Source organism: Euprymna scolopes, chromosome 39 (assembly GCF_053919585.1).
Source record: "Euprymna scolopes isolate OS-2025 chromosome 39, ASM5391958v1, whole genome shotgun sequence".
Lineage (NCBI taxonomy): Eukaryota > Metazoa > Mollusca > Cephalopoda > Sepiida > Sepiolidae > Euprymna > Euprymna scolopes.
The window spans coordinates 69,381,161-69,399,422 of NC_136520.1; the positions used below are offsets into that span (position 1 = coordinate 69,381,161).

The following is an 18,262-nucleotide window of genomic DNA, read 5'->3' on the forward strand; positions in this document are numbered from 1 at the left end:
TATGTTTGTGTGTGTACGTATGTGACAAGTAATATAGCTTGAAATGTGAACGTGTGTTTTTGTGTGAGACTAGAAAAGGCTCACGCAATACTCCCCTTCCTAGGAAAAAAAAAATACATGCAGTGTATATACATTTATATATATATATATATATTTTTTTTTGTAAGTAATTTTTTTTCGGCAATTGGCTTTTTGTCCTGTTTTTTTGCTGTTGGTGTGGTTGTTTAAAAAAACGTCAAAAACGGAGTGTGTTCGTAAAAAAAAGTATTTACTTACGCGTGGAAAAGGCGTTTACTCTTTTTTTTTAGGGTGATATTTGTTTGGTTGTTTTTTTGTGTGCTGACATGTGCAACGAGTTGCTTGGACAGTGAAATGAATTGTTCGTTTGGAAGGAAAATTTTTTTTTCGTGTTGATGGTGTCTTCGCATGTGATTCTGCGGTAGTGTGTACATTGTCTGTACGGGCGCTAGTTGCGCATTCTTATTGAACGAGGTGTGGTTGCCGGCTGTCAATGAAAATTCCAAGTTGTGAGTTTATCAGCGTGCGTGGTGCATCTCAACTCGTATCGTTGATTCAACTTCTTCCTATGTGTTGATAGGGATGTCCTGTAATTGTTTCTTTGTTGTTGCGTCTGCTGTGCGGGAGGGAATGTGTATAGGCCTATGTGATTTTGCTCCTCGCGTTTGTTGCAGGGTAATGTCAGGAAACCATGAAAAATGTTTGTCGAGCTCGAATTTTTTTAAAATTCGGTATGGAATCGACAGCTCCGTGTTTGTTTTCTGCCGAGTCTGACGAGGGGATTCGTCATTGTAGTTTGTTGAGGTTTTTATCGGTAGAAGTACACTTGTTTTTCTTTGTTGAAAAGTTCGTTTTTTTCTTTATCAAATAAAACGCGCATCTTACTCAAAACAATTAATTTCAAAAAGGTAGGGTCGCCATGCTTGTTCGTTTTGCGTCAGTCGGGCGCCAGTTTGTTGTGGTGGTGAAAATTAGGACTAATGAATTGAATTGGGAAAGAGACGAAGTACGTGTTAAATTGAATTAAATGAACTAGGATTTATTTCGTGAAGAAACAAATGAAAGAAAAGGGTACAACATGTGTTTAGTTTGGCATGCGTCTCTCGTTGTTTACTAGTGAGAAGAAAGGTCTATAGTTTGGCGTGTGTCTCTCGTTGTTAGCTGGTGAGAGGGAAAGTTTATTGTTGTAGAGAGAGAGAGAGTCTGTGTGTGTATGAGCGTTTCGTTCAAACTCATCCATTTCATTTCATTTTAAATAAAGGGGTCACCATTTCATGTTGCGGACCAGGATATAAATACCCTAACTTGCTACAAGAAAAAATAATGAAACGAATTGAATGAAGGAAACAAAGAACTCAAATGCTGGAATAAAATAAACATGTCATTTATTTTTTGTTGAGAAATGAAAGTCTTGGGTGTACACGTGTTCACTTGGCAATTGACGACTACGCGCGTGGAAGGACAGGGGAATGCAATAGAGAAACGCGAAATGGCAAGCCTGCCTGTAGAAAGAGAGGGTTAAGCTCAGTAGAGAGTCGCGCACGTGTCTTTTGATGGACCAAAGCGAAGGGGAGATGAGTGAGAAAGTCAATCCAGGTTATGGAGATAGAAAACGTATAAAGTGTACGTACTGTCTGTTGGCTTTTTGTCCCACATAGTAGCAAGTGGTGTGAGGTACGCGCGCATGCACGCGCATGCCGAAAAGGCACGCTGTCGGTCCATAGACCGTACAGCTCGAAAGCTGGTCCTAAAAAGGAAGAAGCTGCTTATTACTTTTGCTTTTATAGGTATTTCCGCTGGTCTTTTGCACATGTGTGGATTTCCTTTGAAAGGGGAAGTGACGTTGTCCATGCGTGCTTACGTGTGCGCGTGTGTGAGTACATGTGTGTACGTTAGCGTGTGTGTATACACGTGAATGTGAGTGTATGTGCACGAACGTGAATATATGTACGTGTGTGGACGTGTGCACGTATGTATGTGACAAGTAATATAGCTTGAAATGTGAACGTGTGTTTTTGTGTGAGACTAGAAAAGGCTTGCGCAGTTGTAGAAAATGTTTCTGTGTGGAGACGTAGATTAAAGATTATGCAGACCTGTTGCAAGAGACAAAGTTCATGTATGTTTGTGTTTAAAGTAGTAGTCAAAATGTGCATCACAAAAGATTAGAGACAGTACTGTAGAATGGGAAAGAGAGTTTATGTATGTATGGCATTGAGGTCCATGTGGGGAGATAGTCATGTTGGCTTGTTTGTATTCATGTCGTAATCGAACCCCGAGCCCGAAGGCCGGGTGAGTTCTGTTGAGTCCCGAGAGAGAAGTTAGGGGTAGCAGGTCCGTTCCATGGGGTGTTGTTGTCAGTTCACAATCTGGGAAGAAAGAGAGAGAGTGTGTGTTGCTGGATTAACCTTTTATAAACTCAGTCACATGACTGAGAGCTGGCTTCTGATTGGACAAGCCAGGAAAGAAGTGTATTCAAAATCCCCAAGAATTCGCTCCTGCTTGTGTTCTTTGCAATTTCTTCTGCTACAAACCCCTGTCCCATCACTGCAATATTGCATCCCTGTGCCTGTTTTACAAGTATTTTAATTGTGCTTTGATGAACTCAAAGTATTTGTGCCTCCTTAATGTTAATACCCCAAATTAACTCGACGAGCACCAAAATCCCATCCCTTCATTGTAGAAATCCCTAGATGCAGGAAAACCTTCTACTCTAACAGTTTCTTCCTTCGAACTGCGAACTTTGGAATTCCCATCCAGTTTCCTGCTTCCCTGACTGTTTTAACATGCAGAAGTTTAAATGTAACGTGAACAGATATCTTGCTGCTCAACTCCCTGCATAGCGGCCCTGTAGGTACGGTCTCAAATACGTTCTTTACGTTCAAGTAGCACAAAGCCTTGTTTGGGGTGAATAAGATTGAACAAAAAATTGTTCTTTACATACATTTTAAACAATCTTGTTGAATTTGAAGTACAGCTATTTTAATTTGAAGTTCAACTTAAAACAAAGTAGATTTTTTTGTTGTTGTTGAAGTTATTAATTTTAGTCTAAAAAGGGGTGTGGAAGATTTTAAAAATGATTCATTGAATGTCTGACTGAGAAAATGAATGAAAAAATTCAAGGGGAGATAACTGTAACACCTGTGTCCGCTAGATGGCAGTGCGTGTGTTTCTGCTTCTGTAATTGTTTTGCTTATTATGAGAAATGGCGTCGACCGTCATCTTCGCCTTTTTCTTAGCATGCTGTTAAAGTCTTTTCCCCCCTTTTCCGACCATCTCTTCCTTCCTGATTCCTTTCCTTCCAAAAAAAACTTTCTTCCGAGCATCTAGTGGCTTTTGGAAAGTTCCGTACTTTACCTGATGGCGGTCCCTGGAACGAAATTAGATCCTCAGCTTTTACAGTCGGCTCGGAAACTCTTGTGGGGAAATGGAGTCAAAGAAGAAGTATTTTCTCGATGGTCACAGGGTAACAAAAACACATTCAAAATATTTATTTAAATTTTTTTTTTTTTCTGTCTCATTGCTGCATTGCGTAACATCCGTGCTTGATTAAAAGGTTGCGGGTTTGTTTTATATGCGTCAATGGCGCGGCTGAGTATTTGTTTTCCCCTTAATTTGAACACAAATGAACCGTAATACTTGACTTACAGCCCTAAATAGCATATTATTCGTCAGTTTGAAGACTTCAAAATTAACTTGGAATATCGAAGGAGTGTAATAGAGACATATGTCAGCCATATATATAATAACAATAATAACATATCTATAAAGAAATGACCACTTCTCCTGCGTCTGTTTTTGTTTCCCACATCTCTGCATGACTTGCACATTATTTTTATTATTAATCTCTTATTGAAATAGAAAGAAATGGGGACTTATGCAGAATACGGACCGTGCTGAACTGCTGAAATAATAACGTTATTTAGAAACCCATTCTTAACATGGGGTCCACCTAACAATTTAATAAGCAAAAGATACTGGAAAACTTGAATTTAACTTGGAAAAAAAAAAAAAAAAAAATAGCACGGTACCTTCTCGGTATGTAAGTACATAAATGTGATAGCGTAAACAATTTTTTAAAATCTTATTTAAAAATTTCGAAAATTAAATCTACCAGAATGTATTTCCTTCTCTTTGCTAGCTATTGTAATCTTTTAATATTTTGGGGAAAAAAAAAAAAAAAAAAAAAAAAAAAAGTAAAATTGAATTACTTTGATCTTTCGAAATTTGAGATCCGTTAGAAAAATGGTATACCGAAAAAATCATTTAAACTGTTATTAAAATTCTTAGCAAATACGCATTTTAAAAGATTGGGTATTTTTACAGAATTTGAACCAAACTTTTTTTTTTTTTTTTTTTTTTTTTTTTTAACACAAACTCTAAACTAACCCTAACCCAAGTTTTAGGTTTAGTTCGATAAAGATTTGGGTACTTCTTCAGAATACGGACCGTATTATTTTTTTCAGATAGGATTTTCAACGTACATTTTTACAGTATCTTTTTATTAACTTGTTAGGTGAAAGTACAGAATAGTTAACAAAACTCCTCTCCATGTTAAAAATGAGTTTCTAAATAATAATGTTATTTCAGCACGGTCCATATTCTCTATAAGTATCATTTATTTCACTCCCATCGTGAGAAATGTGACACAAGGGTTGGGAAAGCGACCTCCCCCCCTCTCCGAGGAGGGGCAGGGCACTCTAAGCTGCATAAAGTGCCTTGGCAGTTCCGTCGATATTCCCCGATAGGGGCGCCTCAGCCGATTAGAAATAAACTAACCTCTTCTCAAAGAGGAGGCGAAATCTGTGTGTGGGGGCAGGGGAGACCGCCTAGAACTACGCAGGAGGACTAGCATCATATCATACTTGGGTTCAGTTCGAATTCAGTAGAAAAAAAAGCACTAAAAATTGAAATTTATATCTAGTTATAAATAGAAATTAAAACGTGAATTAGTTATAGTTTTATAACGATTTGATTTCAATCAATACTTAAATCACCTTTCACATAAGTTATAATAATAATAACGTGGTGTAAAGAAAACAAACGAAATAAAAATGAAAGTAAAAAGATTTCCGGGCAACGCCGAGTTGGTCCAGCAAAAGACAAAATGGCTGACGTGTGTGTACCCATATTTACTTGTTGGCGTTACTTTTCACTGCGATGTTCCGAAATGATTCTGGGAGTTTAAAGGCAACTCAATCAAGTAGTTTAAGGAGACATTAAATTCCTCATTCACCCCTGTCGTATAAAAGAACCTCCCTTTTCTCAGAATTAACGCAATGTTTTTTTTTCTATTGAGCACTTGTAATTAATAAGCAATCCCGGAAATAGTTGAAGCAGGTTATGATTGGGCCCCTTCCTCAAAAAATGTATGAAAGCAGACGACACTAAGCATGTGGAAGGTTATGGTTAAAACATAAATTGGTACTCATGCAGAGAGTGTGATGCCCGTGCTGAAATAATAACGTTATTATTTAAAAAGCCATTCTTAACATGGGGAGTGGAGGGTGTTTTGTACCTATTCTGTACTTTAACCTTACAATTGAATAAAAAAAACATATCATAAAACTTTAATTAAACGTGGAAATACGATTTAAAAAATAGCGTGGATCAAGCACCAAAATTAACCCCTTAAATAAATAAATAAAAATAAATTGGAAAAAAATTATAAACAAAAAAAAAACAAACACAAAATAAAGAAAAGATGTTTTTTTTTAACTCGTAAACTGCTTTGTTCATTATCGGGATTCTCCGTCAAAGTACTAAAATACTTGAGATAAACTATTGGTTTATTTGGGTTTGTACACATAGATTCGAAAAAGTTGTCAAAATATATAAATAAATGTTATCAAAGGCAAGATAAGTTACTTTTCTACCTAACTGGATATATTTTTTGTGTTTTTATTCAATGTAACATGTTCATTCAGTTCGAAAAGCATACAGTGTTTACCGATATGCATTGGAAAATTCAAAATGGCGCCCGACTCTCTCTCGGAGAGGGTAAGCTTGGGAAAAGGTATTATAAATAATAAACTAGACAAAATACTGTTAGAAATTCGCTCAATATATGTTACCGTGACATCAGTTGACATATTCGGTTGTTTTTTAACAGTATTTTGTCTAGCTTATTATTTATAACATCTTTTCCCAAACTTACCGTGTTAAAGAGACAGTCGAGCGAGCGCCATTTTGAATTTTCCAATACATCGGTAAACACTGCATGTTTTTCGAGCTGAATAAACATATTACATTGAATAAAAACACAAAAAACATATCCAGTTAGGTAGAAAAGTAACTTATCTTGCCTTTGATCATTTATTTGTTATATATTTGTTTTTTGATAACGTTTTCGAATCTATGTGTACAGTACAAACCCCGTATTTCCAAGTTTAATTAAAGTTTTATGTTTTTTTTTATTATTCAACTGTAAGGTTAAAGTACAGAATAGGTACAAAACACCCTCCCCTCCCATGTTAAGAATGGCTTTTTAAATAATAACGTTATTTCAGCGCGGATCAATAAGTGCATGAATCATGCACTGCCTGCATGATGAGTACCAAAACGAAATCACATGTTAACCCGACGGTGCTGAAGGAGAAACTAAAAAAAAAAAATTTAATTTTTGTGTGTGCGCTTATTTAGAATTATAATTAATTAAAATACGAAATTTTTTCACGGAACGGAGATCTTGTATTCCAAAAATGATGTAGAGTGATTTAAGTTTTGGTGCTTATTAAAAAAGAGTCGACAGATCATTTTTTTATGTTGTTTTAAGTAAAAGCAACATTTACTTAATTGTCGTGCGAAAATAGTAATGTATTCAAAAATTACGAAAATTCATTGAATAGAAAATTATTTAGTTAAAAGTGATATTTATTTGTGATACAGCGCTAATAACGTGATTTCAAAAGCCATGGGGAGGGGAGGGTGTTTTGTAACTAATCTGTGCTTCCATCTAACAATTTAATTTAAACAAAAAAGGATACTTGTACAGTTTAATCAAGACATTTTTCGGAGAGCTTCTTCGTTTCAAACGAAGAAGCTCTCCGAAAAAATTTTTTACTTAATTTCATCAAATAGTTTTTTTTTTTTTTTTTTTTTTTTTTTACAGCGAAAAAAACAATTTATGATACCGAGCAAAAGGTTCGATTTTTAGGAAGAAAAGCTAGTTATTAAAGATGGGCTTTACATGGAGTTATTTCCCGTGGAGTGTTCAACAAATTCCATAATGGCTGACTTACGTTATGTTTTAGCTGATAGTGATACCTTTTTTTACTAAAAACACAATCGCAGTTGTTCTGCTCCATTAATTTTGGTAATTTTTAGATATAATACTATTTGTCGACATAAGTGTTTTTTGCTTAAAACAGCATATTTAAAAAATCGATATGTCAACTCTCTCTTAACGAGCACGCTAGTTTTTCTTCGTATTTTTTTAACTAAAGAAATCAAATTTTATGACTACTAAGCTAGTGTCTTAATCCGCCATGTTTAATAAAAGGAGACAATTCAAATCGAAATAATAAGATTTTAAAATTGGTTTTGTAATGGCTGCAAAATACTATTAACTGCTAAAATCATTAAAAAATAACATTTTTTTTTTTAATTAAAAAAAAACAAAAAACTACTTTATCAATTTACTTGATTTTTGAAATATGACATTTGCATTCCGTGATGGGTTCATACATCGTAAAGATTTTTCCGTATTTTTATTTTTTTATTTTGTGTAGGAACAAAAAATTTTGATATTAATAGAAATTATAAGCATTTCAAGTTCTGTAATTATTGGTTGTGAGTAAACTTTACTGAGTAAAGTTTGATAAGAGGCAAGTCAGACCTCTTATTACTTTACTCATAACCAATTATTTACGAAGCTGGAAATGCTTATAACTTATGTAAAATATTACCTTTTTTTTTTTTTTTTTTTTTTTTCTACGCAAATCATTTACAAATCTATATATCTATAAAAGTGAAAGTGTCTATGTGTGCGTGGTGTCTGTCTGTGTATATTTCGCTACACAATAACTCTGTCAATTTTCAGTCTACAGACTCGAAATTTGATATACAGGGTATGGAGATTTAGGAAAATCTTTGTAATCCGTTTTCGGCCAGAAATTTGGCTTTTAAGGGGTCAAAAGTCAACAATTTGACCTTTGAGAACTCTACCAAACTCCTCCGCCAATTTTGGGTATAAACAATTGAAATTTTAGATATTGGACATGGATCTAACTTAATAATTTGACTTGAGCCCAAAACAATAAATGTTAACGGGTCATAATAGGGGTAAAAGTTAAAAAAAAAAAAAAAAAAAAAAAAAAAAAAAAAAAAAGTTGACCTCTACGGTTTTTACCAAATTACTCAGAAAATTTCTGGTCTAAACATTTAAAATTTTACATAAAGGGTATTCAGAGATAGGGCAAGCTTTTTAATCGGTTTGGGTCGAAAATTTGAGCTACCAATATATAAATGTATGTTTGTATGTCTGCCTAAAACTTTCGACAGAAGTGACTGATTTTCACAAAATCAGTATCGTTTTGAAGCTCGATCCTTCAGACGACAAATACCGAAAAATTGGCTAAAAACATTAATTTCTTCACCCTCAACTGGGCACTTCTCTATAGGGAGGGGTCGCTTTTTTTTTCACCGATATTTTCGAGAGTCATCCTCCTCTCCTTTTGATTGTCTAGCCTTAATTTAAACCTACGTCACTTCCGGTTTGGCGGTGGTCGTAACAGCAAAGACGTCACGTTTTTCCCCCCCATTCTTTTTCTCCTTCGCGGTACGGGTTCGAGCCTGCCTTCATACTACCACTTTTTTTTTTTTTTCTCAACACACACCTCCAAACACCGGGTAACGATGCTAGTTAATGGATAAACCTGAAAATAAATGGTCTTTGACTAATTTCTCCCTTTAAAAACAATCTATTACTCCAAATTATTCCGTTGGTTCATTTTTAGTGCTTTTATAGATTAGTAATGTTTTAAACAAGTGTTCCCCAACCTTTTCCGGTAAACGCCCCCCCCCCCCCCCGTAAAATACTTGGATACCTATTACCACCTGCGCCTCCCTCTCTACATTCATCTTTACATAATAATGTTAGTAGTAATGGTGGTACATAAAGTGAAAATAAATAGTTGAATATTTATAAAGCTTTGTTAACACTGTGGGGTGTGATTCTTGAACTAATTTTTCCAATAAAAAATAAGTGTGATGCAATTAATGTCCTCATTGAATTATGAATCTCAAAAGAAAAATTGGTTTGAGAAACACCTAGTAATATTACTAGAAGCTCTGTTCCCCCCTCCCTCACAAAGGATTTCAGGTACCCTTTATATGATAAATCACCCCCTCCCGCCCACCTGAAACTCTGATTTAAACCGATGCATTTTTTTTTTTTTTACGAAAAATGACCCAATAGATGTGTTAGATGTATTTTTAGCTTTCTGACATTGTTTAAAATTAAGGGAAATAAGTCGGTTTGCCATACTGAATTGGTTGCACAACTCTTCCTCATTAAAACATACGATAAAACTTGATAAATTAAATTTTTACTTGTAATTATTTTTCTACTGGATCATTTATCGTAATTTATGGGATTTATACTAAGTGCGTGATGTTTTCACCTGAAATGCGTTGGTTTAAAACCTCACTAATCTGCACAAACACCTTATTTTTATTTGTATGCTGAATTAAAAAATAAATTAGAAGAGGGACGATATTTTCTCTCAGAAGTACGATGAATGTTTTTACCACGTGACTGGCGTTGATTCATTTTCGTTTCTTTTTCATCCTGGGTCCATTTTAAGCTAGGAGTACCCACTCTCACTGTATATTGCAACTAAAAAAATAAAGAATTACATGTTATGTCGAAAATAGTAATATATTCAAAAATCATAAAGTAGAACATTATTCATAGTTAAAAGTAATTTTTACAGAAAATTGGGGAAATTGCATTTTCCCTAAGTGTAAACACCTTAAAGATTGCGAATACAAGGGGCATACTCATCTCCCTTTTCGTCACTTTCATGGCTGACGTTATGTTTTAACCGATAGTGATAGACTTTTTTACTAAAAACACAATAGCAGTTGTTCTACTCCATGAATTTTCGTAATTTTTGGATATTTCTATTTTCGACATGACAATACGGTTTTAGCTTAAAGCCACATATTTAAAAATTCCATCTGTGGACTCAATCTTTAACAAGCACCTTCAAGCAATGTAGATTCTGTTCTATAAGCAAGATCTACTGCTGCTATCATGGATGTGATTTCTCCAATTTTTAGCGAAATTCCATTTTTTTTTTTTTTTTTTTTTAACAAAAAAAACCTCCATTTCTGTTAACATCGCTAGACCCCCCCCCATTGATAATAGATGTAAGTTATTTGCTTTTTGGTCAAAATCCATGTTTTGTTTTTTTTATTTTAATAAAAACAAAAAAACAACTGATTTTTGTTAAATTGCTAGAGCCTTACCTCCTTATTTTTTTGTTGCTATTTGGCTGGTTTTATTCCTTTCTTTTTCTCTTGCTCATCTTTCTTTTTCATCCTCCCACCTTTCTTTGGCTTCTTTTATCTATCTTTGAAAACAGAAAATGTTCATTTTTCTGTGAAGTCCAAATCTTAAAACTATTTATGATGGACTGAAGGAGTTAGATGACTTTTGCTTAATCTGATAATAATTTCCTGTCACCACATGCACACTCAATGTTTTTCTCTTCACTTTGACTTTATTGGTTGAAACTGCTTAAAGTTATTAAGGAACAAAGTTGCTTTTTTGCTTTCTCCACACACATTGATTACTCAGATCCCTCTGACATGCTGACCATAATATTGTAATATCACAAAGGAACAGTTAATCTAGCTGGAGGCCTTTGTTCCTAGAACAATAGCTCTCAACCTATCAAAGGCTTTTGATAGGGTTTGCCTATTTTACAAACTTTCTGCCCCTCCTCCTACCTCTCAATAATGAAAAGAAGAAACTAATAATAAGAAAGTAGTTATGGTTGGTCTTTCTTTTTTTCAATTATCATAAATGACTAGTGTTGTTTATTTTTTTTCAATACATAATAAATCATTCCTATCTTATAAACAAACAGCAAGTCAAACAACAGTAGCCACCTGAAAGTAATACTGAATACTCTAAATTTAAAAAAAAAATAATAGGTGTTTTTTTATTTTCTTTCTTTAGGTCATCAGAAATGATCATTTTTATATGAAAAATCTCAGATGTAATGTCCCCATTTGATAAATTATCTATATACTAATATGACCATAATCTATATAATATTAAAACTCAAATGACCTTGTAATGGGTGTTGTAACCCAACATCCGGTTTACAACTTCCTGTTGCGCATGCGTACGTAAACTCATAACAGCGTAAACAAATAAACATAAATCGTTGGACCAGTTTCGTTCGAACAAACAGATGTCCTTAGAAAAGCAAATATCTTAAATTTATTAAATAAAAAACTTCAAGATATGGGAAGCAAATGCAAAACGTGATTACAAATAATGCGTATAATCATCGACCTGTTTCATATATACGATATATATTATACTAAATAATCAACGCGACAATAAAACGTATTGTTTTACTGTTCATGTTTTCAGCGTCCCAATTTTTTTTTCGCGTTTTAATTTATCCAGATAAATGTTAATACTTTCTGCGTTTTTTTTTTTTACATCGTTCATTTCTGTACAAATAAATCTACTTTAACCCGTTGACAACCATAAGAGCATTTTACAATGGCGAATTCCCCACTGCCTTTTTTTTTTTTAAATTTATTCTCCATTTTTTAATACACCTTTCTTAAAAACATTCATACATTTTCTTCTATACTACCAACATAAATAAATAACTCTGAAAATGTTTTTTTAAATTGCATTACCAATAAATAATCAACGCGACAATAAAATGTATTGTTTTACTGTGTACGTTTTCAACGTCCCAATTGTTTTTTTTTTGTTTTTTTTTTGCGTTTAAATTATGTCAAAATTTGAATTTAACTTTAAGTATTATGGCATCTGTTCAGTGCACATTTACCTATAAGTATGGCAAACCACTTATAATTCAATGGCTGTAAGTTTTTTTGTTTTTTTTTGTTCAAAATAAACAATTATAAACAGAATGACTCGTAGAAATCTATCTATATTCTTTTTTCATTTTAATATACTTTCATAAAAATGTTTCTGTTATATCACAAAAAACTATTTTCTTTACGTCACAAGTGTCACGCTCATAGATTAATTTCATCGCTAATATAACATACTGACCCAACAGGTCACGGGTAGTCTAGTGTTGAATAAAATTGGTCAAAAGGTAAATTTAGGCTTTCACATGATGATTGTGCCACAAAGTATCCCATTGATCATATTTTATTAGAAACTTGATATTGTTGGGATTACGGATTAGGTTTCCGGTAGTTTGGCCATATGCAGCATGCTATGACATGACTGGATATACTGGACACTGGAGATGATGGTAGAACAAAGAAAATCTTGAGTTGAATGCATAAGGAGCAATAGAAGTAGATGCAGTCAGATTAAATCTGTTGGATCAAATTGTATGGAGAGAAGGCATGAGATTGCCTGAGGTTATCCACCCGCGAGTCTGGGGCCCTTGCCACACCCTAAATACCAAAAATAGATGAAGAAGAATGTTCTGGACTTAGGATTCTTCACCAGAATAATTTACTGTAATGCATCTGCAGGTGCTGAAGTTTCTGATTTTGCTTTTCAAGTTGATCTGGCAAAGACCAGCCCATTCTCCAACGTTAACAAGTTGATTACATTTGCTGTGTAAAAAGCCTCAATGAAAGCAGATTCATCAGTGTTGTTGTTCAAGATGCATAAATTAGCATGACCTCTTTCAAATCCATCACGGATCAGAGAAAAGTTTTCAAAATTTTTCTGAACATCTGTGTAAAATCAAGGGAACCAGAAGGTACAACTTATTTCGCAGATAGAAATAACTTTACAGCTTTTATAAAAATTTCCACATAAAACAATCACTGAAGACGATTATATTTTTGTGTTCATTATTAGCAATTAACCTTACTAGTATATGCAAGCAGAGGTCTTTATTTATAGCAGTATTTCATTTAATCCCACCCCAAAAACAATTAAGGCTGTGTCTGGATGGATGGATATCATGACCATAGAACAGCTACTACACTACTTCCCTTCCAACCAAGAAAAAAAAAAATGGAAATACTGACAGGAAGGGTGGTTTATTTACAATCGAACAGATGCCTCCCCCCCCAACCTGTATGAAGTGTGCATTGAAAAATAGTGCATTAATCTGAAATAATAAACTGAATTAAACATTAACAGATAGTACATTAATAGAAGTAATAGCAAATCTTAGTAATAAATAAGTTACAACAACACATGTAAACAATTGATATGATTGGATCACAATCAACGTAAAAGAAAACCAATAAGAAACACAACACCTGTGACCAACTCTTAAGTTGAACCAAACTAAATCCATCTTGTTTTTTTTATGTGTAAATTTTGTCCATCATTCATTTTCATCAGTCTGTCACATTCTAGTTTGAAATAGCAATTTCTTTGCTCTGTCGCACTCTGGTTGATAAATATCATTTTAAGATATCTCTCGAAGAGACTAGTCTGTTTCTTGATTATTTATTGTTTATTTAATAATTCTTAAGTTTAAAGAACTTTCATTACTATTGAATTGACATACAATATTTTGGTTATTTTCACCAACATCTTAATTATGTCCATAATAATAAATAACAAAATACTTTAATACCAAAATTTTGAAATGTACATGAAACTAATCAACAGCTGTTGACTCTGAATAAACAATTTGGCATCTGATCCAAACAATACACAAGAATACCAAAACAATGTAAATCATTACGACTTATTTCACATCGTTAAATCACATGATTAGAAGCAAATGTTTTGCTTATTTTTTTGTCTCACTCTAATAATTTCTATCACTGTTAGTACGGCAAGGACTAAGGACATCTGTGATTATTTTTCAATTTGGCATTCATAGACACTTAATTTCTTTCACTTCTTGTGTTAATTGCTGCTGGCCTTGAGGTAAAACGCTAACCTACAAGATCAAGGGTGACTTTGTTGACTGGTTTTGAATCTCCTGACCAGCAGCAATTGTCACTTCCTACACTGATGATTGCATAAGCATGAAACATTAGTGCTTGTAGATATAAAAAAAATTAATATTCATTTATAAAAATATTATATATTATACTAGCGGGGGTACCCAGCGTTGCTCAGATGTGTTGCGGTGGTGTAGTAAGGGCGGGAATAAAAAGCAGCCCAGTTCGAGGTCAGGGAGAGAAACAACAGGGTGGAGAGAGGTGTTAAAAAGAAGTGGTGGTAGGCTGGAACCCGTAATGCGAAGGAGGAAAAAAAGGTGAGGTTAAAAAAAAAAAGTTGTAGTAGGCAGGCTCGAACCTGTAACTCAAAGGAGGGAAAGAAGGTGAAAAAAATGTAATGCGTTAGCTGATGTTGCGTGCGTCGAATTTAAGCGTAATCTATCGAATGTGCAATGATTTTAAATGCTTGATATTTATTTGCTTCTCCACGAAAGCAAATTAGACACAAGGTTGTTTTTAATGTGGGAGAAAACCAGCTCCCCCAAAAAAGGGAGCCCTCTGGCAGTATCCAAATGAATAGTAATTGTCTCAGTATGAAGGGTTTCCTCTACATTGACCAAGGACCAATTAAGCATCAATCTCGGCCCAAAGGCCAAGAATGCTTTGCCGCTTTTTCAAACAGTTTCGCTTTATACGAAAAAGCCAAACAAACACCTGAGACAACACCACGATGGGAATTTTGTTTAACTCTATCAAAAAAAAAAAAAAAATGGAAAGAAAGGATGCAAATGCGAGATATTATGATCTGGGAAATATGCAAAACCTTTTTAACCGATGCAAATAGCCTTTCGCAGATATACACAAATGCTCGCGCCCATTTTCGCTTTTATATAATAGATAGAGGATTTTTTTAAAAAAATATTTATGTAGATTGATCTGTTTCAATGTTAACTGTCTCATCAAAGATTTTGTAATCAAATAATTACTGCACCCCTTACGAGACAGTTTACATCATCAAAATATAGATCAATCCATTTAGGAATTTTCTGATGTTTATATAATTTTACTTATAAAGGCTCTATGTATGTATTGAGCACCTTTTGAAAAGATATTTGCATTTTAGTTTGATACATTTAAACTTATTTTATTATTTAGGTAATTTTTCATGGTACAAAATTTTATTAAGGCAAATAAATAATACATGTAGTTTTTTTCTTTTTTTACTTTTGGAGAAATTTAAAAACAGTAAATGTGAAAATAATATACTTACAATAATCTACTGAGCTGGCTTTCGTTCACACTCATAGTACCGGGAAGGAGGGTGAAGGGTAATGTACTACAATTCAAAAGTAAAATAGCATAGTGAAATCAAAATCAGTTACAAGTTTGGAAAAAAAAAAAATAGTGAGTGGGCAGGGTGGTCACATTAAGTCCTAGAAGCCACATTTGTTTGGATACGATTTTAATAATGTAAATCCTGTGTAAGGTGTTAAGATGGAAGAACGAATGTCATGGGAGAAACTGTCACTGGTATAATAAGTTGATGCACATTCACTGCTAAAAAGTTGAAAAGAAAAAAAGTTGAATATCGAATGTAGCAGCAAATCCTGGGAACATGTTTACCAGAAAAAAACAGTTGGAAATAAGTCATACACCATCTACTATGACTATGCAATTCCTACAACGACGTACCTAGAAAATGGCACAATTAAACCTGACAAATTTATATAAGATAAGGAGAAAGAAGCAACCTTAGTAGAAGTTAGTGTTCCCAATAATGCTGTTGGGTTAAACAGAACTGAGGGAAAAGAAAATACCAACGTTTGATGTACAACATGAAAAAAAAACTGGAATCTTGGGAAGATTTCCATCATTCCAGTAATTATAAAGAAGCAACTAGACTCATGAAAAGAATTTAATAAACTGCTTGGCAAATATACCCGGTGAATAAAGTGCAATTTTACTTAAAGAGATGGTTAGAATCTTAAAAAAAATCTCTGTTGGAATGTATGAGATAGTGGATGAATGTCTGACATCCAGTAGGATGCCCCATCTCCGGCTAGAAGAAAATAATATAAAAAAAATTTTTAAAAAGGAGGTGCAGGTATTCAGTGGGATGTGTTGAAGTTAGCTCAATAAATTAATATAGTTATAACCTTTTTCTCTTGTTTTCACCATTTTAAAAAAATTTTTTCTCCCAATTTCCCCTAAAAAAAGGAAAAATATGTCGTGCATGTCATTATTTCTTGCCATATAATCAAATTTTGTAACACAAAAAATCTACTTTGTTAATCAAATTGTGTGACCACTTGTGTGTCTGTGTCTTCACCTCTATGTAACTTATGCTATTTTTGTTTACTATTGATTGATTCTATAATCCAGTTGCATAAAGTGTCAAATATAACTTTATAATCCTATTTAAGATCTGTTACTACTAGATCAGGATGTCTGAAGATATCAGCTTCATGACTTAAATACACCAAACATTGATATTGTTTTTCCCCCTTTTGCAAAGTCCAAAACAAAAACGATTTTTCTCTACAAAACAACCAAGTTATAAACCATCAATAAATATTTGAAGATTTAAAGAACTTTCAAAAAAAAAAAAAAAAAGCATAAAAACTTTTTTCCAAAATTATTCGATTCGGTGTGTTACTGAATAGGGTTAACATGCCGTAAAAGAAAATAACCAAACCTATTTAAGAAAAATAATTTTGTTACAAAATTGAATCCATTGGCGCCTTATTCATAAATGGGTCAGACATTTTAATCTGATGTTAAATTTGAAAAGTATTTGGAAACATTTAAGACTTTTTAATAAGAAGTCATTTATGAGTCATAAAAAAATGGATAGTAACTGGGTTCTCCGGTGTTGCCTGGGTAGAGTAAGGAAGGCGGGGGTGAAACAACAGTAGGCAGTTTGGATAAAGAGAGGAAAAAAAAAAAAGTTGGACTAGGCAGGCAGGCTCGAACCCATAATGCAAAGGAGGAAAAGAAAGTGAAAAAAAAACGTAATCTCTTAGCTGATGTTTCTGTGGCCAAACTAGAAGTGGAGAACTTTGAAATTAAGCCTAGTCAATTGGAAAGAAAATGATGACTTGCAAAAATATCAACGAAAAACGATCCCTCCTTGTAAAAAAAAAAAAAAAAAAAAAAAAACCGGCCTAGTTTAGGGTGAAGGAATTAATGTTTTTGGCCAATTTTTCGATAGTTGTCATCTGAAGGATGGAGCTTTAAAACAATACCGATCGTCAGAAGTTTTTGCGAGACTTACAAACAAACACACAGGTATTTTGCCTCTTATATATTAAACTAGCCTGGGTGCCTGGCGTTGCCCGGGTGTTTGGAGGTGTGTGTTGAGAAAAAAAAAAAAAATAATAATGTGGTAGTAGGCAGTCAGGCAGGCAGACTCAAAACCATATGGCAAAGGAGGAAAAGAATGTGAAAAAAAAATGTGACATCTTTGCAGTTGCATCCATCACCAAACCAGAAGTGGCGAAGGTTTAAATTAAGTCTAGTCAATCGAAAAGAAGGGATGACTTTTGAAAATATCGGTGAAAAAAAGCGACCCCCCCTCCTTGTAGGAAAGTGCCCAGTTGAGGGTGAAGGAATTGATGTTTTTAGGCAATTTTTCAATATTTGTTGTTCGAACGATCGTGTTTCAAAATGATACCGATCTCGTGAAAATTCATCGCCTTTGTCAAAAGTTTTAGGCAGACATACATACAAACATTTAAACAGACAACTGAAATTTATATTATAGATTAGTACAAATGCTAGTGAAGCATAGTTTTTCATTTTTGGTGACGATGTATATTTGTGCATATATATCTGTGTGTGTAAATTTAAAAAAACAAAAAAAGCTAGAGCATAGTATGTGATTCCAACAAGAGCAAAGTGTTTAAAAAAGTGGAGCCATTAACAATTATCGTTTATTTATAAGTTGTTTAATATTTTAGTATTTTTCATTTATATTACACATATTTAAAGTTTGTCTCTCTTCAGATATTAGTTTTGTAATTTTGGAAAGAGCATTGTAGTCTTGAAAGAAGTCACAATATTATTTCAAGACCTCGATGCTCTTAATAAAATAACTGTTAATAGCTCCACTTTTTGTATGTTTGTATGTATATATGCATGCTAGTACGAGTTA

General features: G+C 33.6%; 1 protein-coding gene across 1 annotated transcript in view; it reads left to right on the forward strand.

Annotated features, from left to right (window-relative positions):
* Positions 1-3,149: 3,149 nt before the first annotated feature.
* The window catches only part of LOC145263839 (ubiquitin carboxyl-terminal hydrolase MINDY-3-like), a 77,694-nt gene continuing 62,581 nt past the window's right edge, over positions 3,150-18,262 (forward strand). Inside the window, exon 1 of the mRNA XM_080120914.1 lies at positions 3,150-3,481. Coding sequence (XP_079977040.1) covers positions 3,376-3,481 — 106 coding nt within the window. The 5' untranslated portion in view covers positions 3,150-3,375. The remainder of the gene's footprint in view (positions 3,482-18,262) is intronic.